General features: G+C 36.9%; 1 protein-coding gene across 5 annotated transcripts in view; it reads right to left on the reverse strand.

The window, feature by feature from the left end:
- cntn3a.1 (contactin 3a, tandem duplicate 1) overlaps window positions 1-25,692 on the reverse strand; it is a 137,853-nt gene that overhangs the window by 88,318 nt on the left and 23,843 nt on the right. For all 5 annotated transcript variants that reach the window (XR_007040260.1, XM_047378909.1, XM_047378900.1 and 2 more), the window contains exons 3-5: window positions 19,022-19,154; window positions 13,993-14,168; window positions 1,405-1,500 (exon numbers count right to left, since the gene is read on the reverse strand). Coding sequence is in view for 4 of the 5 variants with exons in the window: in XM_047378909.1 (XP_047234865.1) it covers window positions 1,405-1,500; window positions 13,993-14,168; window positions 19,022-19,154 (405 nt within the window). In the remaining variant the exon portion in view is untranslated. The remainder of the gene's footprint in view (window positions 1-1,404; window positions 1,501-13,992; window positions 14,169-19,021; window positions 19,155-25,692) is intronic.

Raw genomic sequence — 25,692 nt, forward strand, 5'->3', positions numbered from 1 at the left:
TTCTAGCTCCTCTGCCGCCAGTCCAAAGCTTTCTTCGTCATCCTCGTCTTAGGTTAAACTAGGAATGTTCTCCAAAGTTATTCAGTTATCATCAATTTCTTCTCCTTCAAAAAAGAGTCCTGGTGAACAAGTACTCCATACATTCACCTTGGTCCATCTTGAAGAAACATATTATTTTTCAAATAGCAGCTGCTTTAAAGTAGCCATGTGCTTACTTCAAGCATGCAGCTTATTGACCGACACGCATAACAAAAGCCAGCGTGTAGCCAAACAAAATGAGCTGTGGGTTTTCCCTCGCCAATATGCAGATGCGGCCCGGCTGGGTTTTACACTGAAAACAGGCCAAGTTTAAACACAAAATGTGCTGTTTTAAAACCTCCGACACTGTCATTTAGAGCACTGAGTGGTTACTTCATAACTTCAGCTTGCACATTTTGCATTAAAACGAAAATCACTCTTTTTTTCAGAAATTTATATATTTTCCTCTTTTTCTCCGTTTGAGCTTTGCCGACTTCTTCCTACTTTTCTCATTGCGCGTCACATGGCGTCTTGGGATATACAAATCACCTTAACAACCATTAGATGTTATCCATATGCCAGCGAGTTGTTTTTGAGGCTTGCCAGGAAAACTGCATTTTCGGTCCTATGTAGCCAACATGAAATGAAAAGCTGGAACTTTGTACTTTGTGAGATACCACTTAGATTTAGCTTTTCAAAAACAACCTCTTAGTTGAATCTGGCACAAAACAGAATATCAATGTGTAAGAAAGCACCTGTGATGCTGTGGGCCTATTTCCTTGCAAATAAGAGAGGAGTGAGCCAGAATAATAAACAGTCTAAATAGATTAAACAGATTGCTGTCTCTGTATGCTCCAGTGTTGAAGGTTTTTTCCCCAACTGAAGAAATGCACTCACGCTAAAGGTAGGACATGTGGACAATTTTAAATATGAGATTTTGCTGTTTGCATTTTAATATTAAATATAAATGTATTTGCAATTAAAGTCAAGTTAATGAATGTCAACAAGGACATTTAGCTTTGCTGGTCCATTTTAAGAACTATGTGTAGGTGCTGGAGCCATGTGATGGATACTAAAGGGGTGATATGAGGCATATACCATCTGAGTGAAGCTTTGTTAGTCAGCTTAGCAGATTCCCAACCAAAGGTATCCTCTGCAGACTGCTTGCCAGATTTTTCCTCAACCTCAAAGAAAATCAGACTGACAGGCCAACGCGTAATACAATACAAATGACTCACTCTACTGACTCCAACAACATAGGCAAAAAGCCACTAGCAATAGAGTCTCCTCATGCATACCAAACTCCATATATCTAGTATAAACATGCTATGTTTCAAGATTTACCATCACGTGACAAAAAAAATAAAACTGAGTAGAGAATCTTACCTCCTGAGTGAGGGGGTGGGCCACACAACAAGACCACACCTTGACCTTCACGAACCCTCACTGGACTTCTTCTCTGGGTTTTGAAATTCTCCAAGTCTGTTTGACAAAAGCATCAGAGCAACAAAAGAAAAAATCATCAGACAAATTCCAGAAACAGCATGATGGACAAATTATTTAGAAAAAAACAAGTACACCACTAAAAACCACATCAATGGATGCTCAGTAATTTCATATCAAGTTAAACAAAAGCCAATGAGGTTTTTTGACGCAGAACTTTTCCAAGTCTGTCATGATATGTTTGCATAAATGCAAACATTGTATTGTAAAGTCCACAACGCTTCTGACTGGAGCAGCAAGCAATTCTTCAAGCATAAGTCACACATGAGTGAATTTAATTGAAACGGCGTATTGTTATCGCTCTCTGTGTTTGATCCACTGCACAAAGACCGGCAACAATTAAATGACAAAGACAGAAACATCATTTGTATGGAAACCGATTATTTGTTGACAACATGCTGAGAGAAAGCAAATAGAGACAGCAATTGCTGAACACTCCGCTAAGTCTCGACTGCTGTGGCTCTTGGAGATATTGAAGACGGTGAAGCCAAATGTGTGCCTGACATAAAATGACATAATAAAGACTCACTTCAAAAAACAGAAGGAGAGAATACAAATCTGACGTCTCCTTTGTAGAAGCAGTAAGAGGCTCTGCATAATGAATATTGTGTATGATCTTTGCACAACTTGTGAGCAATGAGAAGTTGCTTCTAGATAAAGAAAAAATACACAAAGACAGAAGCTTTTTTCTTTTCTTTTTTCCATATATGGTTTATTAAAAATCATGTATACAACTTCAAAACATTATCTGTAGATTATATTTTATACACCGAACCTGCTAACAGAGATCATGGGTTCACACTTCCACGGCCAGATCTTCAATCCCTGCATGAAGCCATTTAGGTACCTTCTAGAAAAACAACACATCTATAGCCCCTACATAATGTTTTTTAAATTTACCCTTCAGACACACCACAAAATCAAAACTTGGTCAGACCTAACATTACATTACATGTGATATGATTATCACTTTACCATGCCACTTGTGATTGGGTGGGATGTTTTAGAGAGCAAGTGAACATTTTGACCTCAATGTTGATGTAATAGAAGCAGGAATAATTCCTGTTCTGATAGAAAGGTCTCAGAGCGCACAAAGGATCACAGTTTGTTGCATGGGGGCCTGCATGACCACACACTGCTCATATTGGTCATAATGTTATGCCTAAACAGTACATCTGTGGGACATCATTATCTGTATCTTTATAATAAAAATTAAATAAGTAGTTATTTCACATTATATCACTGCATCGAGTATTAGTGTTGTTTAAACACATTAACCACCCCCCCAAAAATCTAACAAATCACCTGCTTGATCATTCACAAGATCATTTACACAGAAAAGTTAACAAAAAAGTGGCCAAGATGTGTATGTGTATGCAGAATATCTCACTATCACCATTATGATTGACTGTATAACATTATTTTCTTAAATGCTGTTAATTTCACTCCAGATGTAAAGCGATGCCCACCTTCCAAATGGTTTCACTGTTGGCTCATCACAAAAAGTTACAAAAAGTATTTGGGATCATCCAGATGTCAAATACCAGTAAAAGAAGATGAAGAGAGCAGTGCCTGGTTGTCCATAATGGTCACAGCAATTGATCCTCCTACTGAAATTCCTAAAACCTCTGGTTTCCCTCTGAGAAGCCACTGCAGCAAGAAAACCAACCTGTGAAATCACCTTCAGAAAAGAAGTTGACTTATTGTTCTGGAGAAGTTCCCATCCTCTTTCACAAATAAAATACACCACCTGTCCACCCTCCACCTGCCACTCTCTTACTGAATCCCACCTGGAGCTCCTGACAGCTCCACCCTGAGATCTTCAACCAACCACGCTTTCAGTGCCCTCATCTTGCAGAACCCAAGTAGAATCTATTTTTATTATCCACACTACTATTTAAGTCCCACTTGAGCAACAGCAACTGCTATCTCTCTTTTCAATATTTCATTGCTGGTCTGAACTTTTAGAACCAAGGTCTTGTAATCATTTATCTTTCAAAGAAACCATTTAAACTTCTATTTTGGCTTTCTCTTGTTTCTGCAATTGAGTCACAATTCATCTAAAAACATCACACTCTGACTTTGCTGCCATTACTGACCAGTTTCTATCTAATTTTTGAATCATACGTACTTTGACTGAGACAAGTGAGGTCTGCAGTGCTTTAGATCATGTGCTGGGTTCTGTTGTGACCTGTTGTTTTGAAGTAATTTCAGTAGACCAAACAATTTACTGTTTTGTGGAAATCCAAAGCTTTAGAAACAGCTTTGCAACGCTTTCCAAATGCTTCATAGTGTGTTCCTCATGTGTTTTTGAATTTCTTGACATCGGGGCATGATGTGTTGATTTTTCAGATCTTTTAGCATACTTCATGTTATCAGACAAGTTCTGTTTAAGTGACTTGTTAATTGTATAGGGGTGGCGCTAATCCATTCTAGGATAGTGAAACTAAATTACTACTTTTTCACATTGAGCCAGGTTGGCTAGGATAGAAGAAATTGGTAAGGTGGTAAATTCACAGCACTGCATATAAAAACCAGGCAAAGGCACATGTCTATGCCTATGGATTGCCTTTGCCTCCAAAATCCTATGTGTTGTAAATATTTTAGGGGCTTCATACATCAGGCAGAGGCTGTGCTGACACCAGCCAAACCACAGTGTGAAAGTACGAGGACAACAAAGTACAGAGCCAGCAAAACGATCCAATTACCTAATCCGTTCACTCTGCAGTCTGTCCACACTTATAAACAGGCTCAATTAGCAGAACCAGAGCTTTCACAGAACATCCTGCATTGCAACACCTCACTTCTTCAAGCTTTGAATATTTCTTATGCACTTTTTGGATTATATTTGCTTGAGCGGCACCTCTGCTCTATCTGTAACATACCAAGAATAAGGGACCATATTTTATATTCAGTTTGCGAGGAGCCATAAAAAAAGTTTCATATAATGATAAATATAGATGAATCTACTCAGTGCCTTGTCCAAATCGTTGCATTTGAACCTCAGCAATCCATACATTACATGTTACAAGGCTCACTCTGTTAGAGTTTTAAACTATCTTGCATGCCAGAATGGAAAAACATCTGGAAAAAAAAATCTGTCCCCAGGTAATTTTAGAAAACAACAGTATTAAGCCAAATACAAATAAATAAAATGCCATTCGGTGAAGTTGGAAATAAAATCAATGTTGTTCATGTCACTTCTAGATTTGTTGTATGTGTTCTTATGCCTGGTCACCACAGGTTGTAATCAAAACTGTAAGAAAATACATCAAATGTAAAAGACACATTGTACTCAAAAGTACTATGTGGTGAAAATCACATTTGCTTGTTGTAGATGTGAGTGTTGCATATTTTGTTTTGGAAAATAAAACGTGTGGTTATATTGGGCTTAATAATATCTACAGATAATGTCCCCAGCAACCAGATGAGAATCTGCACAATCATATCTATATTCCCAAATTGTATCTACAAGTGTAGGACATGAACAGTTTGACCACAAACAATTAAAGTGACTAATACTGCTAATCCTGTTCTCACATGATGTTCTGCTAGGAAAATATACATAAAGGTTTATATATTGCCAAATACCCACTTAAAACATTTTTGAAGTTAGTCACACTACCAAAGCAGCTTTACAGCCTATACCACTCAACAATTTTCTTCATCCGTTTTCTGGCTTAGGAGCTGCTCTGGTGGCAAAAGAATGGCAAACTTAATTTTTTACAGGTAGCTATAATCTTACGGCTGTATCATATATAGCACACTGTACAGAAAATATAAACAGTTTCTGTTTAAATTGACTTAAATTTTATATTTAATAATGTCCTTATCAACACATAAAGCCTGAAAACAAACTGAAAACAGGCTGACCCCTGAAAATATTCAAGCACTGTGAAATCGTCAATTTTTGTATCTGCAAATATTAAGAACTGGACAGGAGAATCATCTCAAAAAGGCACCAGTTCTCTGCAACATCACAGTAACCTAGTTAGCTGACGGCTATCACTGCTTCTGATGAAAGACACCCAGCAGATATATGGAAACAAACTATGTATTTTAAAATAATGCACCACCACCACCAAAATAATACACGTAACCAGTTTAGACCATGCACCCTACATTTTTAATCTACAAACCCTTACCGTCAGCCCTCCTCTTTATCGCGGACATGAACTCTTGTCTCACATTAAACCCTCCCCATTCAAAACCAGTATCAGCACTGATTCCCATCTAACTGATCATGCCGTGTTTTGGTAAAACTGATGGATTCAGCTTGAATTAAATCAGCTGAAAAAGAAAAGGAAAAACAAAATAGACAAGCATTAATAAAATCTTTGTTTTTTGAATGACAGCCAGAAATAATTTTTGAGAGGTCATATTTACTTTGACTTAAGACAACTACATTCTCATGACTGTCATGTATAGGTCTTTGTTTATCACGTTTGGGTAGTAAAGTTTCTTTCTTGTTCCACCAATAAGTTCTCCTCAGTATATATTCCTCTTCGGTTCTTTAGTGACTGCTGGTTCATCGGCTCAGTCCTGCCTAATTCTGCTCATGTGTAATTCTGCTCCTTCATCGTATTCCTTCCATGTTTCTTTTTTTTTCAGATTTATCAAGTTTCATAGTCTTTAACAGAAAATATACATCCAAGTTTATTTTTGCATTATTAAACATCTGTATTTTTACTCCACCTCTGCCTCTGTTGCCTGCATTTGGGTCCTCCACAACCACCACCCCGTTTTGTGACAATGACACCATTACTGAATCCAGGCAGAAATATTCAAATGTAATGAAATTCACTCCAGGCACTGGCAATAAATCATGTTTGAATAAAAAAGATGGAGACGAGGTCACAACAACCACTGGGCATAAAAACACATCACTTTATTTTGAAGTTCAAATGAATTGGACCAAATCTAATGTAAATTTCTTAAAGCATTTTGAAAAGATAGCACACATGAAAATCCAATAAATACACAAATGTGTCTGACCTCATCTGGGAGAAATAATAGCGTGAAAGATGCTCTATATGCATTTTAAGAAAAGGAGTTCTTAAGATGCTCACTTGTTGGTTTCAAAGAATTTTCTATGACCAAGTTTAATCGCATTTGATGATATTAAGAGTCATAAACAAATTAGTCTCATGATCTATCAAAAATAAATTTGTCTCATAATTTATCAAATTCGATCTGCAGGAGGAATTATTGCCCTTTCTAAAGAGTGATCTGAACGACAGCTCATCGCTAGAGGTAAAAATTTTATTTCTTTATCCAACTAAGATCTACCCACTTATGATAAGGTAAGCAAAAAATAAAAAGTAAAACCAGGGAAATTGAAGTGATTCTTTGCAAAGCACTAATAACAACTGGAAATTCAAATACCCCTTGTCACACTAAGGCATATCTACCTTGGGTTCTAATGGCATAGGAAGATAACCTGCCGTAGGTAAATAATGCTCTTGCATCGCCTTCCTATACAGCTACGACACGTCATGTAGCCCACTGAGCAACAGACCGGATTTCAATATCAAGACTCCATGCAGACCTCATTTAAACCTGAGGCAGGGCACGTCCATTTCTAGCCCTGGGTTGTAGATATATATTTAAAGTAGGTTTAGACCAAGCAAAACTGTCTGCCCTAAAAGAGGTTGAAGCTTAGAGTTTGGAATTAAAATCTATAACCTCCTAAAAAAGGCTGTAAACAGGCAAAAATGCCAGAAAACATAATCCGAAATTCAAGGTATAAACGGATTTCATTCTAATTAACAGAAGGCGTGAAAACATCAGTCTGTGTGCAATTAATCTATATAATTTGTTTCACTTGGTAAATTGAGTTACTGAAGTAAAATAACTTTTTAATAAGATTCAGTTTTATAGAATATGACTGTATGTGCTGAATATGAATTCATCATATGCAGCTCTGATAACTGCCCAAAGAAGCATGTGTGACAAGTTTGTAGACTGAAAAAGAAGCATATAAAAACAGTGTTTTCCCCAATTTCCAGCTTTCTATAAATTACTGCCATCAGATTGTGTGAGCAATATGCAGAACCTGATTTATTACTGCCTTATTTCAAAGCCTGAATATTTAAAAAAACAGACTGCGAGTGAAGTTCTTTCTATCAATATTCCTTTGGTGTATGGTGGAGCGTTAATGAGCTAGACACACTAAAAGCCAACAATGCTTGACAAGGCAAGCTGTTCAACGCTGCATGGATCCTCTTATCAAGCCTATCACGGCTCTGTACCTCTATGTGCTTAGCAATGGCAGAGTCCGGGCTATTTTGAGTGCCTTCAGGTCCATGAAATTGGCTATGAATTTGCATTTTTGGAGGCTAGCTGCTCCGATGCGACATGCGGTAATGAGAGGCAATTGTGAAAAAGCAAAACAAGGGGATTCTGTTGAAATGTGAGTTTGAGGGCAGTTTGTGATGTGGTTACATTTATTACCTCTCCACTGGACAAAAGCAAAGAGACATTTTGGAAACTTTTCTGAGGAGCTTTTAACATTCTCTGGCTTTTGTGTTATTTCCCACCATTAAGCCTCTACTGCATGAACACTTGTAAGTTTTAGGTTGGAATAGAACATATTCAGAAACTACAATAAACCTTTTTTAGAACTCTCCACTTCAAAATGTGCAGTGTAAATGAAAGCCGCCATCCCAAGCTTTCCTTTCAGAAGATGTTAGCTAGTATACGCTAATGTGTAATGAAATCCTAGTTGTTGTTGACAAGAATGATCATTACTTTAATTAGCTTACATCAAATGGATCACGTGACAGTGGAATTTGGTATTTCTCACCTTGCTTGTGTGTTATCTAATAATAAGAACTAAGCAAAGTCTAGTCTTAAAGCTAGTGCTTATATTAAGATACATGTGTAAACTTGTATTATTATTTAACAATATCATTAAAGACAGACCGAGTTCCCTGTGCGATTAATGTGAGTGCAGACTGTGAAATTAACAAGTCACTCTATAGATGGCTTCTATATGTTGATTTATGCAGACACCAGCCCTTGATATTTTGTGTGCTAGTTTCCGAGAGCTATTTAGACAAGTTATTTATAGCTACCTGTCTATCACATGGAACTTAAGTTATAGGATAGCATACAAAAATGTTAGTATGTCGCATATGGTTACTCCACTTTGAAAAACACAAGCATGACTCATGACACGGAGTCCATTTATCATGAAGCAAAGTGCCATAACCTTAATAACTGACTTTCAATATAGGACGCTAAGTTGTTAGAAAAGATCAAGTGGTAGACCAAAAAAAAAAGTACTGCATAACTTTAAAGTGGAAGGAGAAGAATAAATGGAGTTGACAGGTGTGCGAATATATTCAGCACACTTCAGTCTGATACCTCAAAATAAAATCCACAGTGAGCAATTGCCATCACAAGTCAACTAAATAGTAAATTGAGTCCACAAGCGTGTCATTTAATCTCTGCATTTATACACCTGTGCTCTAATGTCTCAAAGTTTTGTAATGCCCCTTTTCCATTGCCTCTACTTTAGCTGGCTCCACTCCATTGCTGGCATTTCCAACCCGCTACTGGCTCTTTTAGTACCTGCTTATCATCTGGGGTGAGCAAGGCCAAACTGTGACATGACCTAAATGCTGTTCACTGATGGGACAGCATAGTCAGCTACATGCCAAAGACATGAGCCACTCAGACAGTGAGCATGGAGTCCGCACCACTTAAAGTACGCCTGGGTATATGAGGGAGCCTAAAGACAGAAAAATAAAAAAGCTTATCCAAAATTTGAATATTGTGAAAAAGTTCAATATTTTTTAGCACTAATTTCAGAAAGTGAATCTCATATCATTACACATTGAGTGAAAAAATTCAAATAATCATTTCTTGTAATATTGATGGCTATTGATGGATTATGGTTTAAAGGTAATGAAACCCCAAAATTCCGTGTTTCAGAATATTTGAACATTACATAACACCAGTTTAGAAAAAGCATGTTTAATGTATAAATATTACAATCATGGAGCAGACTGCTGACTTGAAAGATGCCCAGAAGACAGTCAGTGATACCCTCCACAAAATGTTATCACTAAAGAAGCTGGTTGTGCTGTGCTGTATGTAAGGATATTAATATAAAGTTGAGTAGAGGAAAAACTGTGGTAGGAAAAGGTGCACTAGGAAAGAGGATATCAGAGGATTGTCAATAAATTTCTGAGTTTAACTTTCTTAAATGATTTACAAAAAATCAAAACCTTTTTCACAGTATTCTAATTTTTGGAGATACACCTGTAGTTTCTCCTAAAAAAAAATAACACCCACAGCAAACTAGGTATACTGGCAAAATTCTGAGTTGTATTTGCATCATATGAATTACACAAGAAAGTTAATAGACAAATAAATAACTAAAAGAGCAAGAAATAAAAAATTAGGTGTGGCTTCAGACACAGCTGCTGAAATAATTATCTGTATCAGTACGTTTGAAAAATAACTCCTGAGATGCCTTGTGACGGAAATATTTCATTTCAAGTTAGAAACACGTCTCTTAGTCAAGAGAATTACCCATCTAAAGCTGAAGAAACATCACGCTCATAGTAAAGGGGGCTGCTGGCTCAATGGTGCCCTGGGGCTGTTTTGCTCCCTTTGGGACTAGCGACCTGCAACTATGGATGGCAAGATAAGGTCAATCAAGTATCAGAAAATCCCATCTGTGAGGAAGACAAAGCCTATGTGTCATAAGAGCTTCAAACAAAACAATGACTCCATGAAACGTCAAAGTTCACCAAGGCTTATTTTCAAAAGAAGACCTGCAAGACCGTAGAGTGGTCATCATAGTCGTCTGACTTGAACCTTTATTGAACATTTCAGGTGAGATATGAAAAATGGTGCTGCAACTCACAAACCCAAGAATATTCATGTGCTGGAGGCCATAGAGGCTCAGTGGGCAGAGTAGTCGTCTTGCAATCCAAAAGATGTGAGTCGATGTGCCTCCTGGCCAAGGCACTTAACCTCAAGTTGCCTGCCGATCTGCGTATCAGTGTATGAATGTGTGTGCGTTAGTGAGTGCAATTGGATGAATGTGGCTTTAGTGTAAAATGCTTTCAGTGGTCAGTTTGACTGGAAAGGTGCTATATAAGTTTAGTCTATTTACCATTTATCCACTGGGAAAGAGGTACGATTCATCAAGAATGCAACCAGAAGCTGGTGTCTGTCTGTGACATACATTTGTGACACGTCATGACAACAAAAAGGGTAACAAAAAAGCACGAAACATGTTTGTGATGAAAGGGTTGAATAATTTTAAGGCAATGTGGGATTTTGTGTTTAACTTTGAGAGACAGTTTGTAATATTAGTTGTATCGAGCTCTTTCAATTGTTCTTGTTTGAGCTGTCAATTGCAAACAGCTGTTAGTTTAGATATTTTGTGCCAATTTGTGCCAGTGTAGTGCCAAAAAAGCAAATTTCTAGTGGGGGTTGAATAATGTAAGCGTAAGTGTAACAGTAAGGGCAAATAAAGATCTTAATCTCAATGGGAATACTTATACAGGGCTGTCACCATGCTAGATTCCTATCATAAATACAGCTTTTTCACCCATCATTTAACACTGTGATACTGTGATGCTCTGATGGCTGCATATGCTGTGTAAATCTGTCATACTGAGCTCTTTCTTAGAACAGACATTAAGTGTACTTAAAGGCCCTGCATTCAGTTGTACAATGTTACATCTTGCCATACCGAAAATCCTTTCACTCCCTGAGAAAAAAAAAAATAATCATAGAACATTCCAACATGATCACGAAACTCAATCTGGCTCTATGCTTGATAAACAACTAGATTATTCCTTCCAGCATTTTCAACAGGTGAAAAAAACCTTTTTAACTGTGTGTATTGTCGAGGGGATCAACAACCCTTACACGTTTAGAGGTTTAAGCCCACAACAGATGGTAGTGGAAACTGTTATATCATCCATCTCTTAGAGGATTAAAAATGTAATCTTAATTCCCATTCATGCTGCGCATGTTTACACCATTACACCAATTTAGAAAATAACGCACCTCGTTAGATGTTGCAAACCAAAGACTTTGAACGTGTTCAACATCATTGAGGACATACATGAAAAAATTGTCAATTTCAGATTACACTGTTGAATGATGTAAAATTATGCTTGTACTAACTGTAATGCTGCATTTAGTTTAAATAGCTCTGCTTAAAAGCATTTATTTTTAGTCAGCCAGATGTGAGAAGATTACCGGTGAAGTAACATTTTAATCCTGGGTATTTACCTTAGCTCTGTCACTCCTAGTCATTAAACCACATTGTGTTTGAAAAGGGATCCGGAGCTCCACAGAGTCAGTCTGCTACAAATGACATGATACTGCGTCTCATGACAGACTTCTCTAACATGAATTATTCCCTTGACCCGAGACCCGTTCAATCACACAGCACACTTAATTAAGTTAAACCAAGAGCAATAAATAAGACGTACGACGTGTCAGCTCTGATGCTTGTCCTCATCTGTTGCCAAAGTGGTGGGTCTCCAGTCGGGCCCAGGCTATGAATAAGACCAATCCCGGTGACAAACAGCTGAAGACAGGCCTCAAAAATGTATAGGAAATGTGAATATCGTCAGCAACCCACAGGCAACTCAGAATACAGATTTCCTCTATATGCTGATGATTTACAGCTGCTTTGTGACAAAGAAGCACCAAAGAGTGGAAAGATGAATATTTCTGGTGCTCTCTCGCCAAGGATCATTGCTGTGTGTGCTGTGGCAGAAAAACAGACATCAGAATTCAATCAAGCTGGCCCATCTGTTCACAGCTATCAGGACCGTCATTTGATACACTCGCCATCTAGAGAGGAGGCCCAAAGTTCACCTTGCTAAAAGTGATGCCACACACAATGATCTTAGAAAATATGATGGGCTGTGGACCACCATCTGCGCTACCTTAACGAACGGATATGGGAATTTAGGAGTCATCAAATAAATATATATCATCATTAGCAAGGTTTAATTTGGTTTTATTTATGGTCAAAAAGAGAAAAAAAAAAAAAAAATCAAACAACTGAAATCAAAGTATTGGGATTCATTTGTACTTAATAGCACACATCAAATGAGGCAGCAATTCTCTGAGGTATAAAACATATAACTGTGAAAGTCATTAAACAGAAAGTAGACGCTCCAAATTAATAACATTTAATAGATACGACATATAAAACAAATTAAATAATGTAACGTAAATTATCTTGCCAGCAGTTAAGCTATTTCACAACTTAAAGCAGAAAGCTGTGCAGCAGTCTGGTGGTTCTGCTTTGATGTCGCAGTGCCTGATGGCAGCAGTTCAAGTAGTTCATGGTGTTCAGAGTTCCTGCCGTGGCTCTGAAACAGATCGTGGATAGAGTGGAGGATCTTCTCAGCTCCTCTCACTATCCTCTGCAGAGCCTTCCTGTACCACATTGAGATGCAGTTTATAAACACACACTCCACCAAAGCTCTGTAAAAAGGTTTGGATGGAGTGAGGATGCTGCTAACAGGAAGGGATGTTTGTTTCCGTTTTCTTAAAAAGTGTGTCCTCTGCTGGGTCCGTTTCAAATCCCGAGTGGTGCAATTCCACCAAATAATGGTACCAAGGATTGGCACTTCAAGGAACATATGCTTTCCAATCTACAGCATGGGATGCAGATGCTAAGACATGAATGCTCAGATAGTGACAACCACAACTTTGTTTTGTCCATGTTGAGAACCAAGTATTTATCTCCACATCACACCTCTAGCTGTCTGACTTCCTCTCTGTACATTCATTCATTATTCCTATAGACAAGTCAGACTTCAGAAGTTTCCCTCTTAGTTTCTTGGAAAAGATCAATTTAAATGTCAAACCAAATGTGCAGGATTCTGGTGTTGATGTGTTTAATGCCCAGATAAGTTAGTACTTCGCAGAGTGATGGATACTGTATCCTCCTTGGAGCAGAGGAAATGATTAGGAACGTTCTCAATAATTTCACTGTGTAAGGCTATATTGCAACAATGTTTTATCACTGTAAGTCTTTTGTAAAAGATCAAGCTGACAAAATTAAAGTTCAAGAGACTCCTGCGGAGACATCAAACCTTTAGTCAATGACAGCATTTGATAGATTTCTAAGCGAAGCGAATGTTGAGCTAAGATCAGAAAAATGTTTGAAGAAGAAGAAAACCAAAGTGAAATGTAAAACAATAAAAAGATAAGTTGCACAAATCTATAACAGTACATTTGCAATCTTAAATTAACTTGTGAGCCTGAAATTGTATTTGACATGTATTGAGCATTTTAAGCAAGAAAGCCAAACTTTTTAAACCATCCTTTAAATGTAACCATTTTATTAAAGTCATATTTGAAGTAACAGAGCATCGCAATTCAAACTCCCTAAGGGCCTCTTAAATACCAAAGATCTATAAATAGACACTGATGAGTAAAATCATGAGTTCTACTTTAAGCATAAAGTGAACTTACAAGCAACATGAAGGCTGGCCTCTCTGCTGATGATTGTGCCAAAAGAATTTGATGCCAGGCACTGATAAATACCCACATCTTCCACTTTGTTTATATTGCTGATTTGTAAGTTTCCACCCATGAGGGAGTAGCGTGAGCCTGGGATGAGCTGGATAAAAGAGTCATTTAGCTTCCACCTGTGAATGAAAGCACATGACAGACAACAGTTAAACTTTTAATCTCTGACTCTTGTATTTAGTGTTGTCCGTATGCAAAGTGTTGCAAAGTGTCTGATCAGTGACAGCTAAGTTGCAATGATTATCATTGGAAACACAAGTATTCAGCAACAATTATGTAGAACAACAGCTCATCTTTGTGAAGTATTGCCCCAAAACTCAATACCCTATTATTTTGTTTATTTTATATTTCTGGTAATACTATTAACACTCTGAGTTAGGGGTGGGCGCTACGAAGATATTTGTGAAGGAATAGATGTGTGAGTCGTAGAATTGTCTGTAGGGCACATTCTATGCATTACAGTTCTATGTGTCACTCAGTCACATCAGTTTCATCCCTGCAATATAAAAGTTAAACCATGTCTTAAATATGCCAATGTATTTATTAAATCTCAGCTTAGATTAACACCAGTTGGCAAAATTATGATTAAAACTGATTAAAATATGTTTAGAAAAACTATTTAGCCTGTAGTGCTCTGTTATGTTTTTTCTTGAAGAGATGTTATGTTGACAAATCATGAAAAAACAGCGATTACCTGTAAAAGAAATTGTGAGATAAATTTTCTGCTCTATCGACCACCTCTACTGTAAGTCAAAATATCCCAATCCAACCAAACTGAGTAACTAAGAGTATGTTTAAAACCCTCCAAATGCACTTGCACAACTTCTGTTAAAAGTGAATCTTTAATTGCAGTAGCATTATCTCACAGAAAATATGAGAAAACTTCAATCTTAAACCTGAGTGCATTTACTGGGAAAAATTCACACCCTAAGAAATGACAGTTTTTTATGGCATTGGTGATATGTGAGATCTTTTGGTAATTTAATGTGTTTACTTTGCACCAATAATATGGTCTGCAAAATGCAAATTACATAATGCAGCGCTAGAGTTATATTAGTTCATTTATTGTAGTTTTTGTTCATGATTAATCCTTTTGTTTAGATGTTTCTCTTACTTCCCTGGACTCCCTGTTTATTTGTGTTAATTAGCCTCCCTCCTTCAGTTGCCCTGCATTTTCCCTGTCTCCAGCTGCTCCAGATTTCTCCTGATTAGCCCTCTTGTTGACTGGTCCATTCTCTACCCGACCTCTGTATTTAAATCCTCTGGTTTCATTGCTCACCACTAGTTCCTCCTGTTTACTAACTGCTCATGTCTGTGTCCCTGCCTGTGTTTTTATGTCAGATTGACTTATAGCAATTAATTTTTTTACTAAAGGTTGTTTTAGATCAGGGAAATAAAAACAATAAATGACAAATTCCAAGATATTTTTATTATAAGACTCTAATATTAAATATCCCTGAGCATAAAACCTTTTGTTCAAAGCTTTTGTTTAAATACACATAACCATTGTCTAATTAGTGGTCACTGAATTTCACAATTTCACAAGGATAATAATGAGTTGTGGAAAAAGATAAGAAAGGTATTTTGAGAAATAAAAAATAATAAAAATAAAAATAAAAAACCAAAGAAAGTGGGCTGTGGGTTCATTATAAGGTCATTACAACAATGAAACAGGTCTGGGCTTGTCTGGCCCGTGATGTTCATTTGTGTCATTTTTCCATTTTAACTAATGACACATTATAAGAACAAAAGAAAGGTCACTAAATCTGCAATAACAATGTCAATGATTCAGCATCTAGGCTGCTGCTTTGGCCCGCAGTCTTTTTGCCTGTTTAGACTTGACTCTAACAAAGAGTTTCCAGTCTAACCAGGGTTGCAAAAAAAAAAAAGAAATCTATGAATTTCTGGATGCTTCTAGAAACTTTTCATGGGAAGTTAAGATTGAACTGAAAACTGTGATGAAAGAATTTAAGGAATTTGTGGGAGTGTATGAGAAACACTTGGAAATTGGAGGTGATTTAAGCAAACTGTATGACATCTACTGTATACATTACATTAATAGCAGATAGACTATAAGTTGAATTTTATCAAGTTTGGATAAAGTCATTCAAAAATCAAATCAACTGACTCAAAAAAAAAAATTTCACATTCAAGTATTTTAATAAAAAGTGGCCTGACTATCTCTAACATAGAGCCAATCACCATTTAAATCAAAAAGCATTGTTATCCAGACTTATTACATCTACCTTCTGCATTTCTGTCAAACCCTTTTAGGGACTGTGCTCTTCTTTCATCATCTTCTATGAGATATGTGGCCTCAACAGTCCAGGGTTCTAGAAAACTTCTGTGCATATTATGGAATGCTGAGTACATATAGTAAATGAGGCTATAATACTCCTGAAGCATGCACCATGCATTTGACTAAAGAATAGCATAGATATAATGAATTCATTTACATGAAATCTAGTTTAGTAAAGATGATGATAAAAACTATATCCCCCAACTATATTAAAAATCTTGTAAATGGCCAACCTTTACTATTTTATTCCATTTACTTACATGAATTCCAGTTTACTCCCAAAAATTCCCATGAAGAGTTTTCACCTTTGAAAATTTTTGGGATTTTGCTACACTGATCAAGCATATGCTGCATAGTTGTCCGAGCATGGCAGAATCTGTTTCAGCCTCACTGCCTCTGCCCCTCTTAATTTAAGGAAACAATCTTAAATAAAATAGCGACTTCTCTCTATAGTGCACATTCTGCTCAAGGCAGACAGAAAGAATAGTTCATACAATTCCTTTTATGTATATTAAATATACAAAAGTGCTCCAAAAAGGAGTGTGAATGATTTTAAACATTGAATTTGTTTTTGCCTGTTGTTTCTTCAGAAAGTGCAGCCAAATGACAGTTAAAATAAACTATAACAAAATGCATAGAAAATCTTATTTACAGCTGTAAAATTGAAATTATGACTATTAACCACTACTGCTCTCTGAGTTTGAAAAAAGGTTGAATTTACTGCACTAGAACTATAAAAATGACTTTATGTCCGAAGTGGAATGTGACCAAATAATACATAACAACACTTGTTTTTTTCTCATTTACAGATTTTTGAAATGTTTGGAGCCCAAACAAAAAGTAAAATACAAATCTGATTAATTGCAAAACCCTGTCTGTAAATGGATACATATATACAACTGAATAGAATGGCATAATTACACCTAACCACACATTTACATCTGCTGTATCAAAAAATAGGTTTTGATTTATCTGGGAGGAGCTTTTTATTTAAAAATAACTTTCCACTATTCCACTATTACATTTACTCAAGCTGGTTTAGATTATAAAGGCCACTTATATCAAGAGAAGCTGTCAGAAAACAGTCCTTTAATGCAAGATGTTCATCTATAAATTAATATGAATGGCCTTTCCTCTTGATTAGATCATCACTGCCCTTTTTCAGCTGGAGGGATTTAAACAAAGACAGGCAGAAGGCCGAGCTGAAGAACAGTGGGGAGAGGAAGACATATGCAGTGCACCAGATTGGCTAATTAGACTGATTTAGTGATCACAGCTGGAAGTGGTCCAAGAGGTTCAGATGAGACAAATCAAAAGGGCCCACAAATAAGTTGAAGGGCTTCATGTTGCCTTGTGATTGCTTGGCCATAGAAAGCAAATGGAAGTGGCCTTGGTGCCTCTGAAATACACCAGCCAGCTGAATTTTATGAGGATCCAAAAGCCTGGAGCGTAAAATAAAAATAACTAACCAACTACCACAGAAATTAGTCCAGTTCAGATTCATCATTAGCTTAAAGGTCCCCTGATAATTGAAACTGTAGAACGATTTTGTTGGTGCCACATAATGAAAACTAATATATAAATTTGAAATAATTCAGACAAATTTAGAAACGTAACTCAGAGGGGCAGCACAATAACCTTGTTGTGATTCTGTTTTTAATTTAGAAAATACTTCCAGAACAGTAAAAAAGAAAATAGCTGAGTTCTGCGATTTCAACATAAAAAGCAGTTTCTGACTATTAATTATAATGCTGAGGAACAGCCACATTCACATCATGAGGTTTCATGTGAACCTGTTGCACATTAAATGCCAGCTTTTGAATTTAGCATTTAATTACATTGACAGGACTACAACAGCTATGTTGCCCATTGTCATGGATAATAATTTAATAGCTTACAACTGATACACTTATTTATGTATTCTTTGTTAGAATTTTGAATTTGTTATCATTGTATTGGCAAAGGAACTCATTAATCTCTGAGGGAAACAATGGCCGGGGGGCTATAGGGGAATGGTTAGTGTGCCAAACAAGGTCAACAAATTAGTTTTTTTCCTGCACCAGTGTGAGCCTTGTCATTTAATCATTTAGTGGTGCACTTGATGGTGTGCTTTAAGTCATTGCCCTGCTATGTAATCCAAGCTTGAACTTAGGTCACAAACTAAGGGCTGGATATTCAGACTTTTCTGGTTGAGATCAGAATTCATGGTTCCATCAATTATATCAAGTCATCCAGTTTCTAAAAGATCAAAGCAGCCTCAGATCATCACTAACACCAAGATCTCTGGCTGTCAGGATAATGTTACTTTTCTGAAATGTGGCGTACCCGACATATTCTTTCTGGTCAGTAGTGGTATGTGTCACAGGAAGCTCTCAAAGCAAACTCTGTAGAACAATGCCTCACTGCCACTGTAAATATGCAAGACAGCAGTAACTGAGGGCACTGAATTAATCATCTTAAATTAACCATGACTGACAGTGGATCTAAACCCTGCAGGCGGAAAGCCATTGTGAGCTATATGGTACACAAATCCTCTGTTTTCCTCAAGCAGCAAATCCAATCTCCACAGGCTCGTAGTGCAAATGTTGCACTTGGTAGCTTTGAGGAATTACCTGAAGCTTCAGTGTAACAACAAACAACCTGTGTGCATGAAGCCATATCTGCAGGTATTACCTGTAGAAGGGTGGTGGGTGTCCTTGGGCCTCACAGCTAAACACCACCTCTCTGCGATTCTCACCAGGCTGAATGGGAAACACCACGCTGCCTGGTTGTTTAGTGAATACGGGCCTTAGCAAAGCTCCGCTTCCTGGGTGGAGAACAGACAAAATCTACTTCAGATTTGATTTCCAGCTGAGTCCATAAAAGCACTTTAAACATTTCCCTGTTTGCAAACGTTGGACTCTTAAAGAAAGAAGACAGTAAGAAGAAAATATTAGCAAATGATATGTGAATCACAGTACAGCATATATCTGTTCACAACTGATCCATTCAGCAATGTAAACAAAATCTAGGATCATTTTTAAATATGTGTTCATTATTGTGAACCAACCTCTAGATTTTGACCTTTCACCTCTTTCTAATCTACTGCCCACTTCTGCTGTTTAGGTAAATATTATGATTTTGTCAAAATACCCCGTTTCTAGGCAAAATAAAGCATCTCTATGTAAAAAAAAACAAAATTCTAAATAAAACATATTTCCGTGACCTTTCAGGCTGTTCTCGTATGCTCTGTTTATATGACAGCCATCTGCAGCTGGATTGGACTCTTACATGAAACAAACAAGAGCTTATGTCGGTTAGCCATCTAATTTCCTGTTCATTACCATAGCTAGGAAATCATTGTAAGGTTCAAAACTGAATGTACAAGTTCTGAATGTAAAACTGTTATTTTCCTATGAAAACATTACCTTGAATGTGGAGAACTGTGCTCAGCAGACAACGAAAGGAAAATTATTTTAATAAACTCATAAATCTGTGAAATTCTCCAGCGGATAGTAAAAACTTGTGGATTACTTTAGACTCCCTTCAGTTTATCAGCTGTAGTGTAGTTACAGCAAAGTCTCTACACTGGAACCACCAAAGCCAGAGCAGGCGAAGGACAAGCAACACAAATAACAAGCCAACATTGCAATCCAGTTTCAAGCTGCTATGTTATGTACAATCAGCAAAATGTGTAAGCTAGGTCCAGTTCATTTGTACATCGCAATCCATTTTTTATTTTTTTCACCATTATTAAAGGTCAGTCCAATCCAGTTCATTGATCCAAAAGCTGTCCTGGAAAGTATCCAGTGTTGTCTATAGTCTTGTGTAGTACTCACCCAATGACCAAGGAGATAATCCAGCTAAGAGCACACAGTACAGCAAATTCAACTTACCAGCAAGCCAACAAAGAGGACTTCAAACACTAAATGCTCGCTCTGACCTGCCTTTACATTTCCTCGTTGTTGTTTTGATGTTTTGAGCATTCCTGGTAACTGAGATGATAGGTGTTACTATGTTCCAATGGTTGCAGCTTAAGAGGCAGTAACATTACTACAGTATAATCTAATGTAACTCACATTATCAAACATTTTTGATGCTCCTGTATGATTGCCTCATGTGGGTCAGTTTCAGCAAATAAAAACAATCCGTTCTGAAAAGGGAATTCATTTGGATTTGTTAGAGAGCATTTGCATCTAGGGAATAGCCCAAAAGTAGAAATATTGTTCAGGTGCAGTAAGTTATTTGTATTAGGCAGATATAATTTTCACGTCTCTAAGGTTTATGGCATCTTTCTTTCACCTCAAGAGTAAGAGAAACTCTCTAAAATGGTGGTAAAATTAGAGAAGAGACCTTGGAGATAGAGTATTTATCTTCACAAGAATAAATTTAAAAAAATGTAAGAATAAAAGACCACCTAATTATCGTCGTCTGTCATACAAAGCGTTTTCCTTGAAGCTGCAATAAGAAATGACAGATCACCAGGAGAGAGTTCTTCTGCAGCCACCTGCACCTGCTGTATAAACGCCTAAGATAAAAGATAAAGCCTGTGGCAATTATGAGCTGGTTCAAAGTGTGTCATTCTAAACTGAGAAATTATTTCATTTTGGAAAGAAGTACAATTTCAGCCATTCTGCTCTGAATTTCATGGGAAATGAATTGGGAAACTGGCCAGTGACAGGAATCTGACACTTTTCAACTTGACATGCCTAGACCAGTGAAGGGGCGGTCCACCAATCAATTATTTGATCTTTTTCTGACCAGTGAACACACTATATGCAAGTACTACAAGGTTACACTGACAACACTCTTCTCTGTGGACGCTGTTATTGAGTAAAGAAGATTAAAGTTAGCTATTTACAGTATCAGTAAGTTGTTTAAAATGAAGTAAGGGTGAACACAGTGATGCAAGAAGCAAATTAAAAGGAAACTATTTTCTATAACATTCCAAGACATGTCAGCAGTTCATAAAGGCTTCAAGAGTGAGAGAAAGCTACATTTACAGCAGATAACAGGAAGGCTGGACAGAATACCTCAAATGTTTCCTGTTCTATCCTTTTGAGCTTCCAACCTCCCTTTGTTATAGAACCTACAAGATTAAAAATTGTTGACAGCCCTTTTAAAATCTCCCTGTTAAGGTAACGATCTACATTCTCCATAAAATAAACTTAAGAGTCAGCTGCTTTTTTAATGCTGTCTGTGTTATCTGCACTAATATCTAAGATGCTAAAAGTTTAAAATATGAACTCTATAATTATTGTGGTTTATTTTAAATTATTTGTTAAAGTTCCATCTCTTTAAACAGCAATGTGGTGTCCCCTATGCTCCTAATATAAACAATTTGTAACCAGCCACAGCAAGGAAGCCTAAAAAGGTTTTTCAATAACAATTTTTATTATTTGTTTTATATAATTCCTAAAGAGAAATTATGGATGAATAAAACCAGTATCAGCACGTCAGCTTTTCAGTTTATAAGTGCATCTCCATATATTATAGTTAATGGCAGCACAGTTGTGGCTGCCAACGATTATGGCATTTTGGAAAAAACAGGCATAAAGTTTTACTTAAATCTAAGAGGTTATCAGATAACTAATTAGATTGGAAGAAAAAAAAAAAACAGAAAAGAGAGCACTGAGGTAAAACCCTTTGCATTTCCATTTGTTGGCTTTTTAGTCATTTTCATTATGATGGAAATATATGAAAAAAATTAAATATAGTTAATTTTAATATATTAAGTTAAACTAATAAGCCACGGGGAAAATATGACAATAGAACTCACCTTTGTTAGTTTGACCCAAACTTAACATTACCTTTTTTCTGAATGACGGTTAAATTGAACAACCACAAAGAATAAATATGGCAATATAAAAATTGGGTCAGTAAACGTAGTAATATTGCAATTGATTCTAATAACATTGAAAATGTATCATTTAATGTCTATTTATTTAAATTTAATTTGTTGAATTTTCCCTGTATTTATTTGTTTCCATATTTGTTTGCCGTTTCAAACATAATAATTGTGCATTTTAATTATTTAAACAAATACTCATTTTATATTATTTCCTCCTTGTTTTTTCGATCTGTATGATCTAGCACATGTTTTTTCTTTTCTATTTCTTTACATTTCATATAATGTATTTCAATTCACCTGCTGCACAAATCTTGGAGTACATTTCTTTTTCATTATCTTCTCTCAAACATCTATGAATGGATCACACTGATCCGGAGGGCTTCTCATTTTGTATTTTGTGGTAATTTGTGACATTTTATTGTGTCCTTTAAGTCTTTGACATATTGTTTTATTGTTGCCTGGTCTCCTCAGTTTTGTGTCAGTTCATCATGTTCTGCTTACTTATCCCTAACTGTTCCTCCACCAGCTAACATGCTTCCTTACTCCTGGACTCATACTCTCCGTGTGCCTTACTGGTTTTTTCCCTGCTCTTTTTTTCTCCTTTTCATCTTACCTCTAATTTTTCATTGTAAGTTTTTTACTCACTCTCTAAAAGATTCTGACTGTCTCCAGTCTGTGCTGCCGAATTTGTGAAAGAAATTGCATTTACTCTAGTTATTGTGCCACTTCATATCCTCTCTGCCTTTTATGATATTGAATAGAAAACAGGAAAAAACACAGGGATTCCACAACTAAGTCAAGAAGAAGGCATTAGAAAAGCTGAGGGAATTAGCAATTATTGTTAAAATCTGTTTATACTAAATTAGAAATTTGCATAATGATTTTTTAAACATGACGCTGAATTGCACTGATCTAAAATCCTCACAGTTAGTTGACGGCACAATGCCACAGGCCAGAAATGGGGATCTTTGTTAAATGGTGTTTGAAGGAAAAACAAAATGGCTAACTCTACTCTTATCTGTCCCCTGCTGCCAGATGGTGATATGTGCATGCTTTCCAAGGCTCATCGGACAACACAAGACTCGGCATTGAAGCAAATAGTAGGCAGAGGGGGCTGTTTTAGAGGTTGAAATAAAAATAATCTCAAATTCAATACCAGCTGACAGCAGATGAATTCCTCCAGCTTACCTCAGCATGAATAAACAGGCACACGAGGAGTTAGCTGAGGGGGAGGTACAGGCCATTTTAAAAACCCCGAATCAATTCGTTTCACCTTAAGGTTTATACATCAAATAAGAAAAGACAATTTTGCCTTTAAATCATCTTTCTGCTCTGTCCAGGCTGATAAGATACACCTTCAAGTTTCTTATTTGGCAGCACCAAACATTAATGTGGTGCAGACCAAGGTTCCTGGTTGTTTCAAGAAAAGAAGGTTTGAACTTATCTAAACACTTGATGCACTTGTACATCTTGTCTCGCAAAGTGATATTATACATTTGAGCACAGAAATTGAGCGAGAATAATTCTAGTTTAACAGATACAATTCAGCAAACAAATACATTTAAACAAAAAAAAAGGATCTAGAAGCCAAAGTCATGAAAACACTTCTTTCAGCTGGGGTGTCAGAAACAGTACTGAGCTAATCCAAACAAGGTTTTCTCAAGCTGAAGCTAATGAGGGAGAAGTTTCAAATCTAACCTTCTTTCCTGTGACCAAAACATCTCCCAGTGATCCAGGCAAGCAATGGCACTAATGACGCCCCATTACCAGGGGAGTCTAATATGAATGTGAATTTAGATGTGCAGAAACATCTTTACAGCTTAGAATTTCTCCCTCACTAAAATGAGAAAGCCCTTCGTACGAAGAGCGAAACGTCTTCAACTACTGAAACTAAAGTCCAGCTGTTTTGCTTTTTCTTAAACCTTTGTGGATTTGGGGGCTGCACGGTGGTGCAGTTGGTAGCACTGTTGCCTTGTAGCAAGAAGGTCCTGGGTTCGATTCCCGGCCTGGGGTCTTTCTGCATGGAGTTTGCATGTTCTCCCCGTGCATGCGTGCGTTCTCTCCGGGTACTCCGGCTTCCTCCCACAGTCCAAAAACGTGCCTGTTAGGTTAATTGGTAACTCTAAATTGCCCTTAGGTGTATGAATGAGTGTGTGTATGGTTGTATGTGTGGTGCCGTGCGATGGACTGGTGACCTGTCCAGGGTGTACCCTGCCTCTTGCCCATAGACTGCTGGAGAAAGGCACCAGCTCCCCCGTGACCCACTATGGAATAAGCAGTAGAAAATGACTGACTGACTGACTGATTTTTTGGATTTGCCATGTCCTGAATAACTACAGAGTATCAGCATAGTATAGAACTATACATACTAAATTAATTTGACCTGCATTTTAGCTACACAAACTTTAGGAAGAAAAATGTGAGACACTTATGGTCAATATTTAATCATGTTCCACTGTTCTTGCTAATCAAGGCTATTGCTCTGAATTGCAATAACACCTTTTGCATCAGGAATATCCAGTGCAATGACCACTGGGGAAACAGAATTTATTATGCCCACCTCCCTTTTATAGGAACTGCTAATTAGGGCAAGTTTTATAGTTCTCTGTATTGAGAGGCTTTATAAACCATAGAACACATTTAAACAAATAAAATATTCAAAATACCTTTTTTAAATTATACATTTGTTTTAAAATTTAAATTCTTTCAAAAATATATTTTTTAGCAGTGCTGTGCCAGTATCTGGAAACTTTTAGTTGTTGAAATACTGAAAGGAAATGACTTTACACACTTGCTTTACAGCCTGTTTCAGTTGTGTAGTTTATAGACTAATTTTTTTCTTTATGCTATTTTACTGGAGAGTCATGCTGTTGTAACAAGTGCAGAGCAAGGTATTCTCCTACTGAGATTAGCAAACCTGATACTCCTTCTCTTTGTTGCTTTTCCAGTAATAAAATTATTACTTATCATCATTTTAATCTGACAAACATTCATTAATAAATATTAAAGAAAGATATGACTGAAAGTGTCACCATCCTAAGTGATTAAGTAGTTAGCTGTGATTACAGTTTCCAGCATTTACTGGAATTCACACATGAAAATAGCAAGCCCGTCATCATCTGTTCACACACATATCTTCCGAGCAGGGAAAGAAGGATTTGAACTGCCAACCACCCTATTGGCAGTAAATTGCTCTTGCTCTAGATTCACAGCCAATTCTTAACAAATGGATCCATATTAACGAAGCCAACATGGGACACAGAAATAACATATTTGTTTATGAGAATATGACATATTTGGCTTACTCTTCACTCTGTGTGAACAGCAATGTTTTCCTATACTGGACGCAAGAGTGTAGCATAAATACTGGGCCTTTTGCATGAACCACCTTAATGGAACCATCATGCTTACTTGATCATTATCTCTCATGCATATTTTCCCATGATAAAAGACAGGCGCGTAGTTACACCTGGGCAGAAGCCCCGGATGTTTTCTGAATAGCCCCAGACTTCTT

Source organism: Girardinichthys multiradiatus, chromosome 1 (genome assembly GCF_021462225.1).
Source record: "Girardinichthys multiradiatus isolate DD_20200921_A chromosome 1, DD_fGirMul_XY1, whole genome shotgun sequence".
In the NCBI taxonomy this organism is placed as follows: Eukaryota; Metazoa; Chordata; class Actinopteri; order Cyprinodontiformes; family Goodeidae; genus Girardinichthys; species Girardinichthys multiradiatus.